Source organism: Anas acuta, chromosome 3 (genome assembly GCF_963932015.1).
Source record: "Anas acuta chromosome 3, bAnaAcu1.1, whole genome shotgun sequence".
NCBI lineage: Eukaryota > Metazoa > Chordata > Aves > Anseriformes > Anatidae > Anas > Anas acuta.
The window spans coordinates 67,537,403-67,554,891 of record NC_088981.1 but is presented as its reverse complement, the minus strand read 5'-3'; the positions used below and the strand labels follow the sequence as shown (position 1 = coordinate 67,554,891).

At 39.0% G+C, this 17,489-nt stretch overlaps 1 protein-coding gene across 1 annotated transcript; it reads right to left on the bottom strand.

Annotated features, from left to right (window-relative positions):
* Nucleotides 1-103: 103 nt before the first annotated feature.
* Nucleotides 104-15,512, bottom strand: GPRC6A (G protein-coupled receptor class C group 6 member A). Its single transcript, XM_068677642.1, has 6 exons — nucleotides 15,129-15,512; nucleotides 13,486-13,789; nucleotides 10,707-11,534; nucleotides 7,640-7,852; nucleotides 6,099-6,222; nucleotides 104-5,145 (listed from the first exon to the last, which is right to left on the bottom strand). Exons 1-6 carry the CDS (start codon nucleotides 15,359-15,361, stop codon nucleotides 4,025-4,027), a joined length of 2,823 nt encoding a protein of 940 aa, XP_068533743.1. The 5' UTR covers nucleotides 15,362-15,512; the 3' UTR covers nucleotides 104-4,024.
* Nucleotides 15,513-17,489: the final 1,977 nt, after the last annotated feature.

The following is a 17,489-nucleotide window of genomic DNA, read 5'->3' as shown; positions in this document are numbered from 1 at the left end:
TCAGAGTTAACCTTTATTTCAAATACAGACCATAAATATCATCGGGGAAAATAAACAAGCAAAGAACTGCAACAAATACTAAGAGAAAGACAAAAAGTCAGTATAGAACTGAAGGCACAAGTCTGAAGCCTTGCATCGTTGGCAAGCCAGAACTTTGTTCCCTGTTTTCCAGCAACAGAGCCTGAGGTAGACAGCTCTTTCTGAAAGCAAGTTGTTGAGTAGAGAAAATCGCAATCTTTTTCATCAGAACAGGTTCTAGCATTGTTGATATTAATTTATATATATATACATATATATCTTTTGAACAACATTTCATTCTGGAAAAACATTCAAGAAAACTATTTTTTTTATATTGTTATTATTCAGTAAATAGTCCCGTGTTGATATTTTCTTACTCACACGTAGTTTGCTTTCTGAAATCATCAGAATAACAAAATGTCCTTATTATTGGAAAACCATCAAAGCCATTCCAATAGCTAATACCAAATAAAAATTAAAAAAAAAATCCTCCCACATTTTATTTTGGAATTGAATTTCTTCCTGAAAACGAGCCATTATACATACAGAAAAACACGTTTCTTTGAGCCCTGTATAAAAGCCACACTCTGTCTTTCTCTTGTCTATGAAAAATACTGGTGATGAAGAACAAGTGCCTCTCTGCACACACACAGAGCAGCTCTGCCTTGTTTCAGAATGTCCTGAGGGAGACAGAGGAGCACCAAAAGAAACAACCTAGAGGATAAGACCAGGGTTATAGTCTGCCTTCAGCTCTTCTTCCAGCTCAGAGAGGCATAGCATCATTCCTTGCTCCTGGAGACCCAGCTGGGAAGGGTGGGAAGATCCAGAATGGCTGGGGTGGGTCTGCTCAGCTCCCCACACCGTGAGCAGCATCCCAGATCCTGCCCTTAGCCACTAGTAATGCTGGCACCCTGTGCTTTCACTCACTGCTGTTCCAAATGCAGTTGGCACAAGTGTAGGGAGGAAGCCCAGAGCTCAGGTAAGCAGTTGCCAAAGGACATCAGAGCACAGAATGGTGCCAAAGATGAGGGACACCTGTGCTCCTGACATCTGCTGCTGCTGACATTGCTGCAGACATCTTCAGGGAATTGTGCCCTGGAGGAGAGGGCTTGAAGAAATTGGTGACCTTCACAGTCTTCATTCTCTCTAAGGATGTTGCACAGTTTCTGATACTGGCTTTAGAGGGCATTCAGTATTATTACAAGAAATAACATAAAACCATAAATGATTGAATAGAGCAGCCTCCCACAGACCTCAACAAATAGCATTTCTATGCTTGACTTCTCTGGACAGCACTGTGTTTGGGGACCATGTGTCCTCTCTATCACTTTCAGAAATGAGAATCACGAAGATGGACACATTAGCACTCTGACCATTTGTGTTGGGTTCTTTTCAAAGTAAGAAGGCAGAGTGTGCCCTGAGCCAAAAAGAAGAGCAAACCTCTTCAGCCTACGCAGTCCGACCAATACAGACATTTAAAAACATACACAACACAGCTTGGTATCTCTCTCCCTCTCTCTTTTTCCTGCCAAGGCTAGCTAGTAAATCTGTTACATCCTCTCATTTAGATCTCATTGATTGTGCTTTACAGAGAAGATATGAGTAGCTGGAAAGGCAGACATAGCACACAGAAGTCATTAACAGAGTGGACTTGGTGACACTACTGAAGTGGAGAAGTTTGTATGCAGTGGAGAGCTTCCTAGGAGAGGAGGAGGCATGGTATTTAAAACTAGATCAGTAAGAACAAAAAAAAAAATTTTTTTTTTTCCTTTCATGCTTGTTATTTTATGCTCTTCCCTTGGAATTCTGCCCCATGTGATGCCCTTGCTTAAAGATCACCTTTATAGACACCTTCATAGTGCTGTCATAGCTCTCCCAAGGCACTTTCCTCTATGTCCTGCAGGGGGAATCGCCCTCCCATGCTTGGCTGCCAACCTGAAGGACACTTGTAAAAAGCTCACAGATCTGCCAGGTGGAAGCACTGCGCAGGTAGGTGTGTTGCTGCAGTTCAAGGCCAACCCAAAGTTCATAGGGAGAGGTAAGGAAATTAAATAAACAAGCTCAATTTTAAATAACAACATGGCTTTAATCATCCTGTTGTTCGAGACATGACATGCTCACCACTTTTGAGAACAATAAATACACGTACAACATTCTAGCCAAATTAGCTTTTCTAACCAGCTTAGCACTGAAAGTCACTGTGTGATGTAAGCTTCGTTTTCCTCTTTGAGGGAAAGACATTTTGCTGCACTGGCTGCCAAACTGTAGGAACTTTAACCTTAATCATACATAGTTTCGTATACCAAACAGTATTCATAACAACTGATGCATAAACAGCATTTATCACATAAATGTATGTGCATAAACCTTCATTCTTCTAATCAGCTACAGAAATTACATAACTGCTGAAATTTATATGTAAATTGGACCCTTGCCATTTAAATTACTTTAAAATGTCTTCACAGATGCATACAACATATATGCTGACATCAAATAATTTCATTACCTGTGTCCATTGCTGAAATGTGATCCATAGATATTTTTACCAGAATCTTAGGAAAATCATATAGACATGGGTTGCAACATATAAACAGAAATGATAGAAAAACAGATATATTGTAGAAAACATTTTATGTCTGTGTAACATCAAGTCTACTGAACTTCATTCTGGCTTGCCAGAGTGTCCAGTTATTCCTGATCTAAACAGGTGGACAAAACTGAAGAAGTTAGCATTCTTTCCCAGTAACATGCATAGAACTTAAAACTGCAAACCATGATTTCTCTGGTCCGGGCTAGGGGCTTTATGAACACAGACAAGAGCTTCCCAGTCCCAGACTGGCACCACTGCTCTGCTGTTTAGTGTTTGAGGAATCCTTCCAGCCTGGCTGAGGAAGGGAAAGCCGTGGCCTTCTCAGCATGAGAAAGGCTTTGCCAGTCTTTGTCTTAGAGAGGCAGAACAGTTGTCCACTGAAAAATTCCTCCTTCTTGGAGTGTACCACTCGCACAGAAGGTGCTGCATACCTGTAGTCATGGAGCCTCAGAGACTCTGCCAGTGCAGTTGACAGCAGTTCATTCCTGCATGATTTTGATGTATTGGAATAGTGCATTACTGTGTTCTTGTTGAAAATCAGATTTTTTTTAACATGTATCAGAGAAACTAAAATTCCCAGGATGCATTCATGTTGATTCTGGTTGTTACATTATTCATGCTAAATTGATGTTCATAAGTTTTGAACTAACAGCACACCTGGGGACATGCATAACAGGTCCTCTCTCTGCACAAGTCACAGGAGTTGCATGAGATGAATCAATGTGTCTCCTCTTAGTATGGGTAAAAAGCAGATGAACACACATTTAACTATAGAGCACCAGAGAAATCCTTCAATTTATATAGACCTATCTCTAGCTCATTTTCACCCTGGTAAATACACGGAATTTTGGAAGTTGCTGTAGCACACATCTGGAATAAGGCATGTAATTTTGGGCAGAGATTTATTTATTTAAAGAAAAAGGATTCACATGTACCAAATGAAAATGGTTACTCTTGGATGTTCATAAGAATGGAAAGCTTATCTTAAAAGTGGAGATTAAAGGACTGAGCTTGTTTATCCTAGCAAAACAAAAGCTAGGAGGGAGCTCTGTTTGATCTGTAAAACAGACCTGGGTGAGAAGAAAACCTCCTTAAGCAACTGGGCAGCAAAGAATAAGAAAAAGTGGTGTAAGCCCATATGTGCATGCCTTTTTTTCTTTGAGAAGTAAAACCTTCCTAACACTTCTGCCTGGCTCAGAGGGCCTGTGGGTTGGGAGTGGGACGGGGAAAAGGAGGGAGATGCTGGACCCTGTGACCAGGCAAAGCCTTTCAAGCTTATCAATGAGTAACTGCTAAAGTGCTGGAGGCATTTCGGGTGGTCTGTTCTCCTTGGGGAGTACCGAAAGGAGAGAGACCTGAAAAAGGAATGGCTCACTAAAATAGCTTTTCATCTTCCAGTATTTCAGCGCTGACCAGTCATATGCTGGACAGTCTTTTCCTGGACACACGCCTTACTGCACTTTTAGGAAGAATTTTCTCTTTTATTTGCTTCTGCCCAGGCACTTGAAAGTGGCAGTTTCCATTTGCAGAGTTTTTCTCAGTTTTACAGGAGCCTGAGACAGTAGCTTGGGAACCGGAAGACTTTGAATCCAAGGAAATCTGGCTAACAGCAACGCTGCCTGCGCTCTTGGAAGAGTACGTGTAAATCATCTTGAGAAAGGCAGACTTCGTGTTTGTTTCTTGCTTGTAAATTATGATATAGCACTTAGGAAGAAACGTACAACAGAGAATCCCGTAATTGGATATTAAAACAACAATGATTTCCACTGCTGGCAGGTATTTGCCAAACGTAGTTGCATAGACAGGGATAAATACAATCCATGCTATAAAGTAGATTAGCATGCCAAAGGTTATGAACTTAGCTTCGTTGTAGTTCTCTGGTAACTTCCTGCCTTTAAAGGCAAATATGAAGCAGATGAAGGCTAGAGCAGCTATGTAGCCCAGCATAATCCCAAAAGCTACAACAGAGCCCTCATTACACTCCAGAATTATTGATCCTGGAATTGAGAAATTTTGCATTACGAAAGGCGTCCTAAATACTAGCCAGCAGGTGCAAATGATAACTTGAATCCCAGTGCAGATGACCACAATGGGAATAGGTTTATATGCACATTTCAGGACATTCTGCAGCTTGGGATCAAAACTAAAGGCTAGTAAAATTTTTAGCGACTTTATTAAAATACATGAAACGCAAAGTGCAAAGCTTATGCCAAAGAGGGATTGCCTAGTTTTGCATTTGAGTTCTGTGGGTTCACCTATGAAGAAGACGGTACTTAAAAAAATGCAGAAGTGGCTGAGGAGGATAACATAGCAGACAGTTAAACCTCCGGATGCCTTTACAACCGGTGTGTTCAAGTTTTTAGTAAATATGACACTGATGGAGAAAATCAGCACAACCCCAAAACCGGAGAGGAGGAGCAGGAAAATAGCAAACCAGTCAGTCCAGCTGAGGAACTGGATCGTCTTCCTGTAGCACGTAGTACTGTTCACAGGAGCCCAGTAGGTTTTGTTGTGGCACCGGTAGCAGTAATCCATATCTGAAAGCAGAAAAAAGGAAGATAAATTCGGAACCCCAATAAATCTGATGGCTCTGGCTGCTGCTGACACAGTCCTGGCAGAGGAGCTGGGGCCCCAGGGAGCCAGCAGTGGCTGGCTCTGGAAAGACACAGTGAAACCAGAGTGGTAGTTTGGGATTGAATTGGTTGTCCACCCAGAAAGGAACTGTGTTTCTTTCATCCACCTAGTCTTACAAGAAAATACTTTCTCTTCTCAGAGATTTTTTGAAATACAACAGCAAGAATAAACATTGCTGTAGATTATGCTTTCAAAGAGAGCTTTTTCTGTAAAATTCCCATTGCCAAATAGGGAGAAATTTCATTATTATTTGAGTAGAAAAGGGGATAAAAAGTAATTTCTTTCTGCTAGCTATCAATAATTTTGAAGACACCAAATTTCTTAATTTCATCTCTCTCCTCTGTATTTACTCTCTGACTTTTAGAAACCTTACTCACACTACAAATGAACCATCAGTAAAGTACACATTGGATTTGACACTAGAAAATACTATTGTATGGTCATATCTAACTTCACAGTGCTCCTGTTTAAGATTTAAAAAAAAAAATATGTGCCAGCATGCAAAATAGTTAACTTCATATTTCCACTAGGCTGGCTGTCCTGCAGAAAGATATGGAAGCAAGGCTCTATTTTCATGTGGTCTCAGAAATGTCAGCCAGACTTTCCATCCAAATCAAGGATAATGCTAGTCAACTGTAAAATCTGATTGTTTAAAGCTTGGTCTTCTAAAAATATTTAAACCAAGTTTTATATGTTGAAGAGTGTTCTTCCCTTTCATATTTCTGAAACCAAGCATAAACAAATATTTTAATCTCATTCCAAAATTATACCCAAGGTTACCAAGGCTCATTATACACAAACCAAACAATTCTATTGATTTCTAAATCAGCCTTTATTTGGATCACAATTCTTTTACCTGTTTGATTGCTGTAATGGTTTTCTGGGCAGTAAACACACTCGTAGCAGCATGTGTGTGGACTTTCTGTAACCTTTTTCATCTGTCCTGGTCTGCAGTGCTGGGAACACGTTGATTGAACCTTCTGCAGTGAGCAGAGAATGAAACATATATCTATCAGCTCAGGTGTTACTAATTACAATGAACTCTTAAAATAGCCCTCCAATAACACTACGGTTTGAAATCTCTTTTTGTATCTAACATACTGTAAGGGAATCTGAAAATGATGTTGTAAAAAGGCAATGTAGGCAATTTTTCTTGCATTTTCTCCACACGCTCAAGAAGTGACAGGATGGGGCATTATCTACCTGATATATATATATTTATTTTTGTTTGGCCCTACTTTAGTGTGATTTTCTATACCTTTAAAAATCCAGATCCAGCTTTGAAACTAGAAGTTAGGCTTCTAGAATCCAGATCCAGAGAAAACCCAGAAGCTTCTGAGAGGGGAGTAGGGTGGACCACATCACAAGTGCGGTCCTGACACCCCAGGACATACACTCCAGCTCTGTGGGTGCATTGAACCACAGCTCTAACATGCCTCACCCTCAGCAGATCACCCCTGAATTTCCAAGCCCCACTCTTAGGTGTGTGATCAGGGCCTTCTCACAAGGCCTGAGTTCAGGTCCTTCTTCCAAAGACAAGTTTTATAAAATGGAGAAGCAGTCCTGAGGGACACTGTTGTTTCTTCTCCCTCCCAGATGGGGCTCACAAACAGATGGAGGCATTTCCTTGCCATCCTGGGCTGTGTCACAAAAAGGGACAAAATGTGAAGTCCTCTTCTATCCTCAGCCTTTCCTGCTGGCTGAGGCTTCACATAAAAACTATGTTCATCCCACCCAGTGAACTGCCTTTCCTCTGTCCTATTAGCAGTGAGTGCTTTGCAGCACAGCCACATTTGGTTAGAGCTACACAATAAACCAAAGCCTTCACCCATGCACAGATGACATTACCCAGCTGGAACTGGCTGGGGCCACCCACCAGTCCTGTCTACACCAGTGCCAGGGCTCCAGATGGTGCTGCCTACCTCATACACTTTCAATTGTGCTGACCCCAGCTCTAACAGGAGTAAATAATCAACAAGACTTTTTTTTTTTTTTTTTTTTTTTTCCCAACATTAAAGTCAGCAGATATGAGTCTTCATGTACAAAACAAATGGTTGCCTTATGTAAGAGAGGGTACATTTATAAGTATTTTCCATTTTAAAACCCAATTCAAGATTCTGGAATAGCATCCTTAGGACAGATGTAACTTACGAAACCTCTCAAGAGCATTCTGGAGAAATAACTAAATTTCAAATCACTGAGCCTGCTTACAGGCTCAAGTACTTCTCAAAATATATAGTAGTTGAATATACCCAGAGAGGACGCTTCACTCCAAATGGAAAACATGAAAGTACATGAGAGATTTCTAGCTGACACATATTTTAGTTGTGACTAACAGAGGAAGAAAAACACATATGAAGCAAATTTCAGGTGTTATGTCAACAAACTGACAGTTACCTTTAAGTTCAGAAATTCTTTTTTTTTCTCATCATCCTCAAAGATGAAGTCACCTTTCTCTGTGTCATATTCTGCCATAGTGGTGATTTCCATGCGACCATCAATTTCTTTCCAGAGAAGTACATCATAACTAGTTCTCATATCTCCTTTGGAGTCAAACTTGATTTCTTTATCATCATCAATGACTCTAACTTTTTTGAGTTCTTCAAGGAGCTGAACAGAAGAAATGATGACATATCAATATCATTTCAGTGGGATACACTCAATACTTTTAGATATATATGCTAATACCAAATAAAAAAATATATTGCTTTTTAGGAGTGAAAAAAAATCTTAAAAGGGATCTGTATAACTGTTAATCTGACATCCTATACAGATTTACATTATTCTGACAATCCTGTTGACTTAAAAAAAATACTATTAAGCACAAATAATCATTTCTTAATTCTATGCAATGTCTACAAATACCCATGTTCATATTTTCCTTTCCAGCCTTGGAGGTTTTGGTACAACGTTGGGAAAAAAAAAGATTTTGCCTTCAGGAAACAATGGCCTTTGGGACTTCCCTTCTTGTAAAGAATGACTGTGAATGAAGCTCCTGTTGTTACTGTACTGTCAGCAAAGTAGATATGGACATTTCCTTCCAGAGTAAGGAAGGAAATTGGCAACCCAGACTTCTTCCCCCAGACTTCCTCTCCCAGGGTCTGGAAATATCTACTTTAGTATAGTTTTCACCTGTGACTCTTATACTCCATATTGCAAGGTGGGACACCAAGTCAAGAAATGAACACTAAATGCCAGCTTGCTCAGATGAGGTGGTATGTGGTACAATAGCAATGGACAGCAAGGCTATATTTGATAAATCACAGGAAATATCAAAGCAAGCACTCTTTGATAAGACAACTATCCAGCTTAATGTTACAAGCCATTCTGTACAGTAGGATGAAATTTCTCTTTACATTATCACAAACAGTTTAAAAAGTTCTATGTGAATCTAGAGAAGAAGAGATTAAGGCTCATATTACCTTCTCCCCATTGACAAGGAGACTATAAAAAGTCTTTCATTAGCTACTATGGCTCCTAATTAAAGCAAAGGCTTTATCCCTTTGCCGGCTTAACAATTTTTAGTAATAGGGGTTAATTAATGAGAAAAAACTCCAAGGTTTTGGTGAATGCCTGAATGTAACTGCCTTTTGAAAAGCACAATCTTACATAGATCTTTCTGTGATAGTCGTAGCATTTAAAGAAAATGCTGACAAATATATGACTTTAAAAGTCTCTGGCATATATATGTATAAACAAATCTGACGTGTTATTTTTTCAGATATAACGTCACTTTTACGAGAGTTCATACATTCTCACTGCATGTTTATAAATTTATGAAAAACATAAGTGTGCTTTTAAATGATATTTCATTTTAGTTGAACATTGCAAAGTCTTGTGGGATTAAACAGGATTTTTTTATTGTTGTTGTTCTGTATCCTCAGGCTACTCATTTATTTTTTTCTCATCTCCACTTTTTCAATTTCCCTAAAAAACTATGGAAACAATAGAACTTTTGGAATACATCTTGAGCTTCAGACGGAAAGAGCTAATAACTAGCTACAGTATGATTTAATTTATATTTATTTTTGCACGTGTTTAATAGCAATAACAGTGCTGTTTCTCTGTATGTGGAGATAAGTGATAAGGATTAGTTGCATCCCTAGCTTTAAGTATGCTGATTTCTGAAGGGTTTTAGTTTAGTGTAGAGAAAATGTATTATGAAAACAGCACAGGGAGAATAACTCTCTTTTGGTTTGCTTCATGAGTTCTAAGCCTCTTAACAGGACTTTTAATTTGGGTGGTTTGGGATTTAATTCAGTAATGATGAATTCAGCATCCCTTGTAGACCAGTCCTGAATTTGTCCCATCTGCATTTACAAATTCATGTAGGAGTTTGATTGTTACTGGGTGTTTTTTCTGGGGGGGGGGAGGGGTTGTTTGTTTTTTTTCAAATCTCCTATCTTGGTTTGACCTGCCCTGACCCACGATAAGAGGTCAGAGCAAGTCAGAGTGGTTCAGTAGATGTTTGACTTTTAAATGAACTTTTGTTTAATCCTCTGAGTAAAAGTGTGTAAAAGTGAATACTTCTGAGCAGGTTCTCAGGTAAAAGGTCAGGTCAGGTTTACTTGTCTGAATTTTCCTGTCCTTTTCCCACTCAGTAGAGTCTGATAACAAGTACCTAACCCATCTTAAGAATGGCGCCACATTTTCCTACCAGTCACTTCAATATAAATCAAGATCAGAAAGAAGAATGGTCTGTTGCATTTTCAATTTCAAGTAAAGATTCATTATAAAGGTATATAAGCTGGACATGGACAAACTGGGGACACAGAGGGGGAAATCGAAACTCTTTGGGAAACTTTCCTCTTCTGTACCATCCCCGTCACTCAAATACCCACTCAGCACTTGTTGCTGAGTGTTACAGTAGTTTGCAGCAACAGGGCCAACCTTCAGTAGCAGAACAGATGATAAGTCAGCCATAGATTGACTACAGATTTCTATTATTTCCTGCACAGGTAGCTAGTAAGGTAGCAAGCAAACTACAGACTGGAGCCTTCATCCAAGCTGGTGCCTTCTCTGCATGCCCTTTAAAGGTGATGTGGGAAGAGTTGGGGTAGCTATTGAAGCCCAGGAGCTAACGATCCCATCCACACTAATGGAGACAGGCATTTCCAGCTGCTGCTGCTGTATCCATTAGGAAGGAGATGGTGGGTGTGAATTGCAATAATTCTTCTCTATCTATAGCAGGACACAGACATAGCTTAGCACCTGGAGCTTCTGTGTCTGCAGGAGCCAAAACAAGGAAGGCAAAGCTGGCTCTCAACACTGCAGCACTTGGCAACTGTTGCTCTGGCAGAAGGATTGTGATTTCAGTTTGCCCATGCAGTGGTGAAGAAAGGCAGGAACAGGAATAAAAAGGCATTTAGTACAAGGACCAAGCCAGCAAATCCAGGAATGTGGGAGGAAAAATGAGAAGGAAGTTACGTAGAGAGAATGACACCTGAAAGAATTAACATCATACCTCCCAGGGAGTGAAAGCAGAGGGATCCTTGCAGTTTTTATCTTTGCATTGCCCTTTAATGGCGTGAGCAATGGCATAGACTGCAAGTATAGTACTATGGATAAATCCGGGTTCAATGTTGGCATTCAAAAAGTCATCTCTCCAGATGTGTTGTTTATTCTCAACATTTTGCATCAGATCATCCTGGGATTGGTTTGAAATGCACATTTGAAAATCATAATATTCCAGGTGTGCACAGACTGACAAAAGCATAATATATTCACCTAAAAACTTGTTGTTTTCAGTGGGCTTTTCATGAAGGTTCTTCAGAAAGTCTTGGAATGTGGATATGTCTCCACTCTTAAATCCAAATCCCACAACAGTTCCCAGCTGTCTAATATTGGGCATTGTACTGATTTTCACTGCTGTTGACCAGTTATCACTTGCAATCCAGATTTTATTTACATTTCTCTCAATTGCCTTCTTAAATAGCTTGAGCACGTGGAACTGTCTCATAAAGACTACAATAACATTTACTCTGGTTTCCTTGACAATCTTCTCGACTGCATGATCAACTTTGGTGTGAAAGGTTTTGTCAGAGAGATAGGCAGGCAGCAGTTCTTTAAAAGCTATGCAAACATTGTTTGACATGGCCTGGACCCCAAAGCTCTCCAGAGCAAAGCGCCCATTGTCATCATCAGTGGCTATCACTCCAATCCAATTCCACCCAGACTCACAGATCAGGTGGGCCATTGCTCTAGTCTGGTGGAAATCACTGGGTATAGTCCTGAAGAATGAAGGAAACCGGATTTTGTCACTGAGGATTTCAGCCGACGATGCGGGACTGACCTAAGGAGGAGAGAATAGTTAGGTTATGGAAGAGCTCTCCTCCAAAGGATGCTGAGACACCCAAAGCTGCCACGACTTCTTCATCCCACCTGAGCCGGGGCTCCCTCCTCCCGTGACTGAGCATGACCAAGGTACACCCAGCTGGGGCAGGATTCCTCACCCTGCTGTTAGGATGCAGACCCATACCTGGTACCATTTCCACTCTTTTCATCCTCATGCACCTAATTGCTTTGGTGAAGGCAGAGAATAAAACCTTTCAAAATACCTATGACAGGTATGCTAGCATAAGGATTTTGCTTTAATCTGTTGAGATACCATCAGCATGCTGTTCAAGACAACACTTAAAACACTGGAAGTGCTCAAACTTTCTTGGAGTTATTCAAATTTCTAGTACACTTACATTTTGCAGTATTTTTCTAACACTGAGTATATTTTGTTTCACCCAGCATATACTTTCTCTCCAAAATTTAATTAATGTGTTTTAGAGGGGTCATAAGGTCTGTTAGAAGAGCCTACTGGAAAAAAAAATGGTACTGAAGAATAATATAATCATTCTTAATTCTTTCATGTAAAGAAATTAATCTTTTTTTTTTTTTTCTCTTGTGAATGTAGCAAGAAAAAACATAGTTGGAAAGTTTTTATTAAAATCTATTTGCTTTTTGATACTTGTATAATTCCTTCCTTCCCTACTTCCTTCCTTCTTTCCTTTTTCCCTACACTTGTGTTTCCTACATTGCTTGACAGTTCCTAAACAATAAATCTAAACTTTCCAAAATGAGAACCACCTATTTGGAGAGGTTGCCAAACTTAATGCTGTCAGCAGATTACTATCAGTCTTAATCTCCTATTGGTAGTAATCTACTATTGACAATGTCAGATGTTATAGATGAGAAAAATCTGCTGAGTCACCTTTTCCATCTCTATGTCACTATAAATATTTGTTTCATCACTTGCCTTTTAATTAAGTTGAAGTGTGGCATTTTAATTTATATATCAACTATAGTTCCTACGGTGAAGCTGGAGATCATAATTATTTCCTACAATTGCAGAGGAAAAGATTCAGTTAGAATTATATTTAGTTCAGATTTTAAGTGTTTTGCAGGTTTATTTAATATGTTGCTACTTTGCAGTAAGATAATATATGTTAAATTACCATGCCTAACTTGTGGCAGAAGATGGTGTGGAGGTGGATCTCCTGTTTCATTGTTGACAGCAAGTCCTGGCTTTGACCCCAACTTCTCTACAGCAGTTAAAGTGGTAGCAGAAGCACTGGCCTAAGTGCAAGCATGGGACTGTATGCACTAGTACTAGCACTAGACAGGTTGGAAATAGAGAAGGGTGTTTTGGGAAGGACCAGTGCGAATCTACAGGGTTGTATTCCTTCTCTTCTGCAGCTCCTTGAAGAGCAGCAGAACTAAAACTGTATTTTAGAGCAACATTTCTCTAAACATTTCCAGACTCCAAAATCCAATGTCTCTCAGGCAGGAGAGAATTTCCAAATTCTGGCTGAATTAGATTGTGCCTTGGCTTTTAACTTGGGATTGGGCATTTTTATATTCACTGGCAGCTAAACTAGACGCAGCAGGTGCAATTTGGTTGCCTGAACAAAGGCACGGAGTGGCAACTGAGGTACTCTAAAGTAACCATCACAGCCAAGCAGGACAATCCAGTGGTGCTGCCAGGCTGATAAAAACACAGTGCCATGCTTGAAGACCATGCGGAGGGGTGTACCTTGGGCATATAAAACAGCCCTACCTGCCTTTGTTTAGGCAAGTGGATCAAGCCTTCCATTTGGAGTTCAATCTCACCTCTCCTGATATTCTCAGGTTGAGTCAAATCCTGCTGTGTAACAAAGATGTGACTCGCAATCCCTCTAATCAGTGCCACATCTTCTTCTAGCCATGGTAAATTTGACCCTCTGTCCAAAATGAAATAATTCCCTCAGACCTACCTGTGGGATTAGTTGCAATGCCAGCAGCCTTGAAACTGCCATTGACACCTCAGAGTAACTGGCTCCAGTGACTGCCTTAATTCTTGGTATGTAGTCTGAATAGTTACACTTGAACTCTACAATATCCTTAGAAGAATTGAATTTAGACAGGAACCTCAGAGTAGATGCCATGGCTTTTGTAACTTCTGCACAGGTGTCATAGATTTCATAGCCCAGAGTAACTCCAGATAATAATGTCGAATTGTTGATCATTTCAATAGCATGTATCATTGCAAGTGTCTGAAGAAAAACTTGAATTTCGAAGCTGTCAGGAAACACACAAGTTTCATTTTAGAAAAACATTTCTAGGATTAAGGCTGAAGCACAGTTTGTTTGTGTGTTTGTTTGTTTGTTTGTTTTTTGAGCATATCCTTTAGAATTTGACAGTTATTGAAAGAAAATTACATTTAATGAAATTTGCTTGGGTTTAGTGTACAAAACAAACAAACAAACAAACAAGCGAACAAAAAACCAGAAATCATATATTTTGTCTCACCTAAATAGAAGAACAAGCAAAGTCAAAAAAACACTTCAACTATGCTTGAATAAAAATGCTTTTCTGAAAAAATGGTGCTAAAACCATTTTTTTTTATAATATATGAAAATTTGCAAGTGATATCAACAAGTATTTGTCAAAGCCAGTGGGGCTGTTGCAATTTGTTCCATCTGATCCACCAAGCATATTTTTAAAAAATGAATTTATTTTCAACAAAAGCTTGAAGCAAAGAGATGACTAAATATTGCAGAACAGAAGAAGAAATTTCAGAGGTTGATGTCTTCCAGTGGTTGCATAAACATTCCTAAATCCTCTGTAAACCTGACAAATTTAGTACAGCTTTTGTCCTTCCTGCTAGTGGACATGATAACACTTTCTTAATCAGAAATGTGCTACAACAGGCTGCCTGCAGTGTAACCAATGGTCATCTCAGGTTAGGGTTTCTGAAGTTACAAATCTTACAAACCAAAATAAATTTCAAATGGTCTTGAGACAACTTAAGACTTATTTTGATGTACATTCTAAAGCTGAATTCGCACATGACATGGTGTCTGTATTTCCTATCCCGTAACATAATGTCATAATTTTAGTACAAGATATAATAACTACAGTGATTACAACAATTACAATCTAGTCAGCAAAGTGCTATCACAGATTATAAGTAATCTGCCCTGTGGGGTGAGCGACACACTTCTATATGTGCTTAAATAAAACAGAGAAGACTGCTTGTGATCAAACCAGCTGGTTGCAACTTCATAACAAATAATGAACTGCACAGCAGACTAGTTTAGACATATAGCCAAAAATTGGTATTTACAGGGCAATTAAATGATTGTTCAGCACAAACCTCAAAGGCTACTTGATTAAATATGAAGACTGAAATAGGATCAAATAATCATTCCCTTCATCAGACAGCCATAATATTTTCTACTGTAATTTTCCCATTCTTTGTCATTGTGTTACATAATTATTGATTTATTTGATGTCTAAGGTCTTCTTAAAGACTGAGAAATGCAAGAGAAACAGATTTTGTTGATCTTAATATGAGAAGCATAAGCCAGATGCCAGTGATCTCTTCTGTAATGTATGTAATTTTCATGTTACTCACCCAGCACAGTTCTGAATGACTGGCTTGATGGGATGCTCTTCTGGATGCAGCATTTCACTGTGAACTGCAAACAAGCCTCCTATAACAATGTCTCCTGGAGAACTGGCACCCACAAAGTCATCTGTATTCTGGCAAGAGGAGGCGATGTCAGCGCTGATCACAAAGCAGACGATCAGAAAGCTAAATATTGCCATGTTTCTAGTTCTCTTGTTCACTACCAGCTTTAAGTCCATTAAGCTAACCACAGTGCCAACAAGTGTTCCTATGTCATCTATAAACAGCAGCGAAAGGAAAAGTCTGTGCTCAAAAGTTAGTCACACCTCATAAGGTGCTTGTATTTGCTTGACTGACTTAGGCTATTTTGCTGTCACAGAAAGCGTGAGGGTGCAGGGGCGTGAGAGTAAAAGAGGGAGGGAAAAAAAATAAATGAGTTCAGGAGGAAGTGCTAAACGTTGAATCTGTTCTGCTGTGTCCAAAGATTATTGGACTTACATGTAATCTGAAAAACGCAGAAAATATTTTGGTATAAATTTGGGCTTGTCTTGAACGCTTTCCAGCTGAGTGCAGGGTAATGAGTCATGACATAACATGGCAGTGATATTACTGTGATTAGGTCTAGTCCAAAGAGTGCTGCAAAAAAAGACCCTCTCACCACAGTGGGCTTTAGATCAGACTGTGGTCTAAAAACAAGCAAACAGGAAAAATTAAAAAAAAAAAAAAATAAAAATCTACCTTTCTCTTTTTTCAACCAATTTTATTTTATTTGTACAAAAATGGTTTGGAAAAGCTTATCTTCATGGTTCTGATGCACATGCAGCTTTCTGTGACTTCAGCAATCTTTGGATCAGGTTCTGTATTATAAACCAGACTATGAAAGGGGGGAAGCACACTTTCTTCCCCCTCTGTCTGAGGACACCGGTATATGTAAGCAGCTCCTGTACCAGGGAGGATCAGCTGCAACCCTTCTCAGTGCCATCATTCCACTCAGATCTGCAGGAATTCCACTTGCAGAATAGGATTCTGTGCCAGGAAGGAACTGAAGAGAAGCAGGGGCTGGACATTCAACTTTCATAGACTCCAACCGCAGACGTCAAAATGAACCTCTTTAGGATAGAAACATTACTGATGCTGCTAAACAATACCAATTTATGTAAGAGACACAGATTTGACAATAACTCTTTTACTGATACTGGCTTTTCTATTTACGTATAATGGCTTCTTCATATTTTGCTTCTTTTGGCAGCATGCCAAAACAGTGTCAAAGGAATGGGGTCAGTCATAGTACTGATTGTCTCTGACTGTATTATAAGAAAGCTGGCCTGTACCTAGAAATTTTGAATCAAGCTTTGTTTTCTTGCAAGCAAAACAGAGAAATGGGATATCTGTTACATATTCTTTCTGATAAACACGATGCATACTATATAACTGATTTGGATTATTATATTTTGCCTTGTTTCTCACTAGTCTCTTTGTAATTACAGTACCCATTTACAACAGAGATACTACTTGCAAATTCAAATGATAATCCCCAGTTAAGTCACCATTCAGCAACTTTTTTTTTTTTTTTTTAATCATATAAAAGCTTATGTTTCTTTCATCTGCCTTCTTTCTTTCTGTGTGATATTCTCACTGCTGGTTCAGGGCAAACAGATGCTTGCATTTTTCTTAATGTGTCTAATGACGTGTGTTTATGAGGAGATTAGTATAGCAGTTTATTCTGCTTCTATACTGACTTGTAAAAATTCCATTTATTCCAAAATTATTCCTTTTGATTTATAGCAGCATAAGTATATTCTGATTCTGACCTTGACTTATGAGATCCACTTGCAAATATTCATGAACCTATTTCTCTCCACCCAAGTAATTCTCACTCAAGCCTTGCTCCATATACTCAGGTGTTTCTTATTCCCTGACTTTGCATAAAACTTCCTCTAAACTTTCTGCCAAGTAATACCTAATGTAGTTAAAGCTTGGGATCAGAACTAATCATTTTGTTAAGCAAGCTACAAGAAATATTAAGGTATATGCCTCTAGTATAAAGTAAAGCATTTGAGGAGCTAAGTATTGCATTAAAGATTCAATCGAAATACAGTACTGATAATTGAAACTTTACACTTATTATAATCTATGATTTGAAGCAGTAAATAAACTCTACTCTGCCCAGTCCCTAGAAAGCTATTAATTTGTATAGAGGAGGATTTTACCTAGAAACAAAAATCATTACTTGGTCATTCTGGAAAGCAGAAGTTGACAAAATAAACATTACATATAGTTGGTGCCTAATTTCATGTTATGTATAAAAACACAATGAAATGAGGAGTGCTTTAAATTCAACTACATTGGGTTTGTGTCACAGTGTAA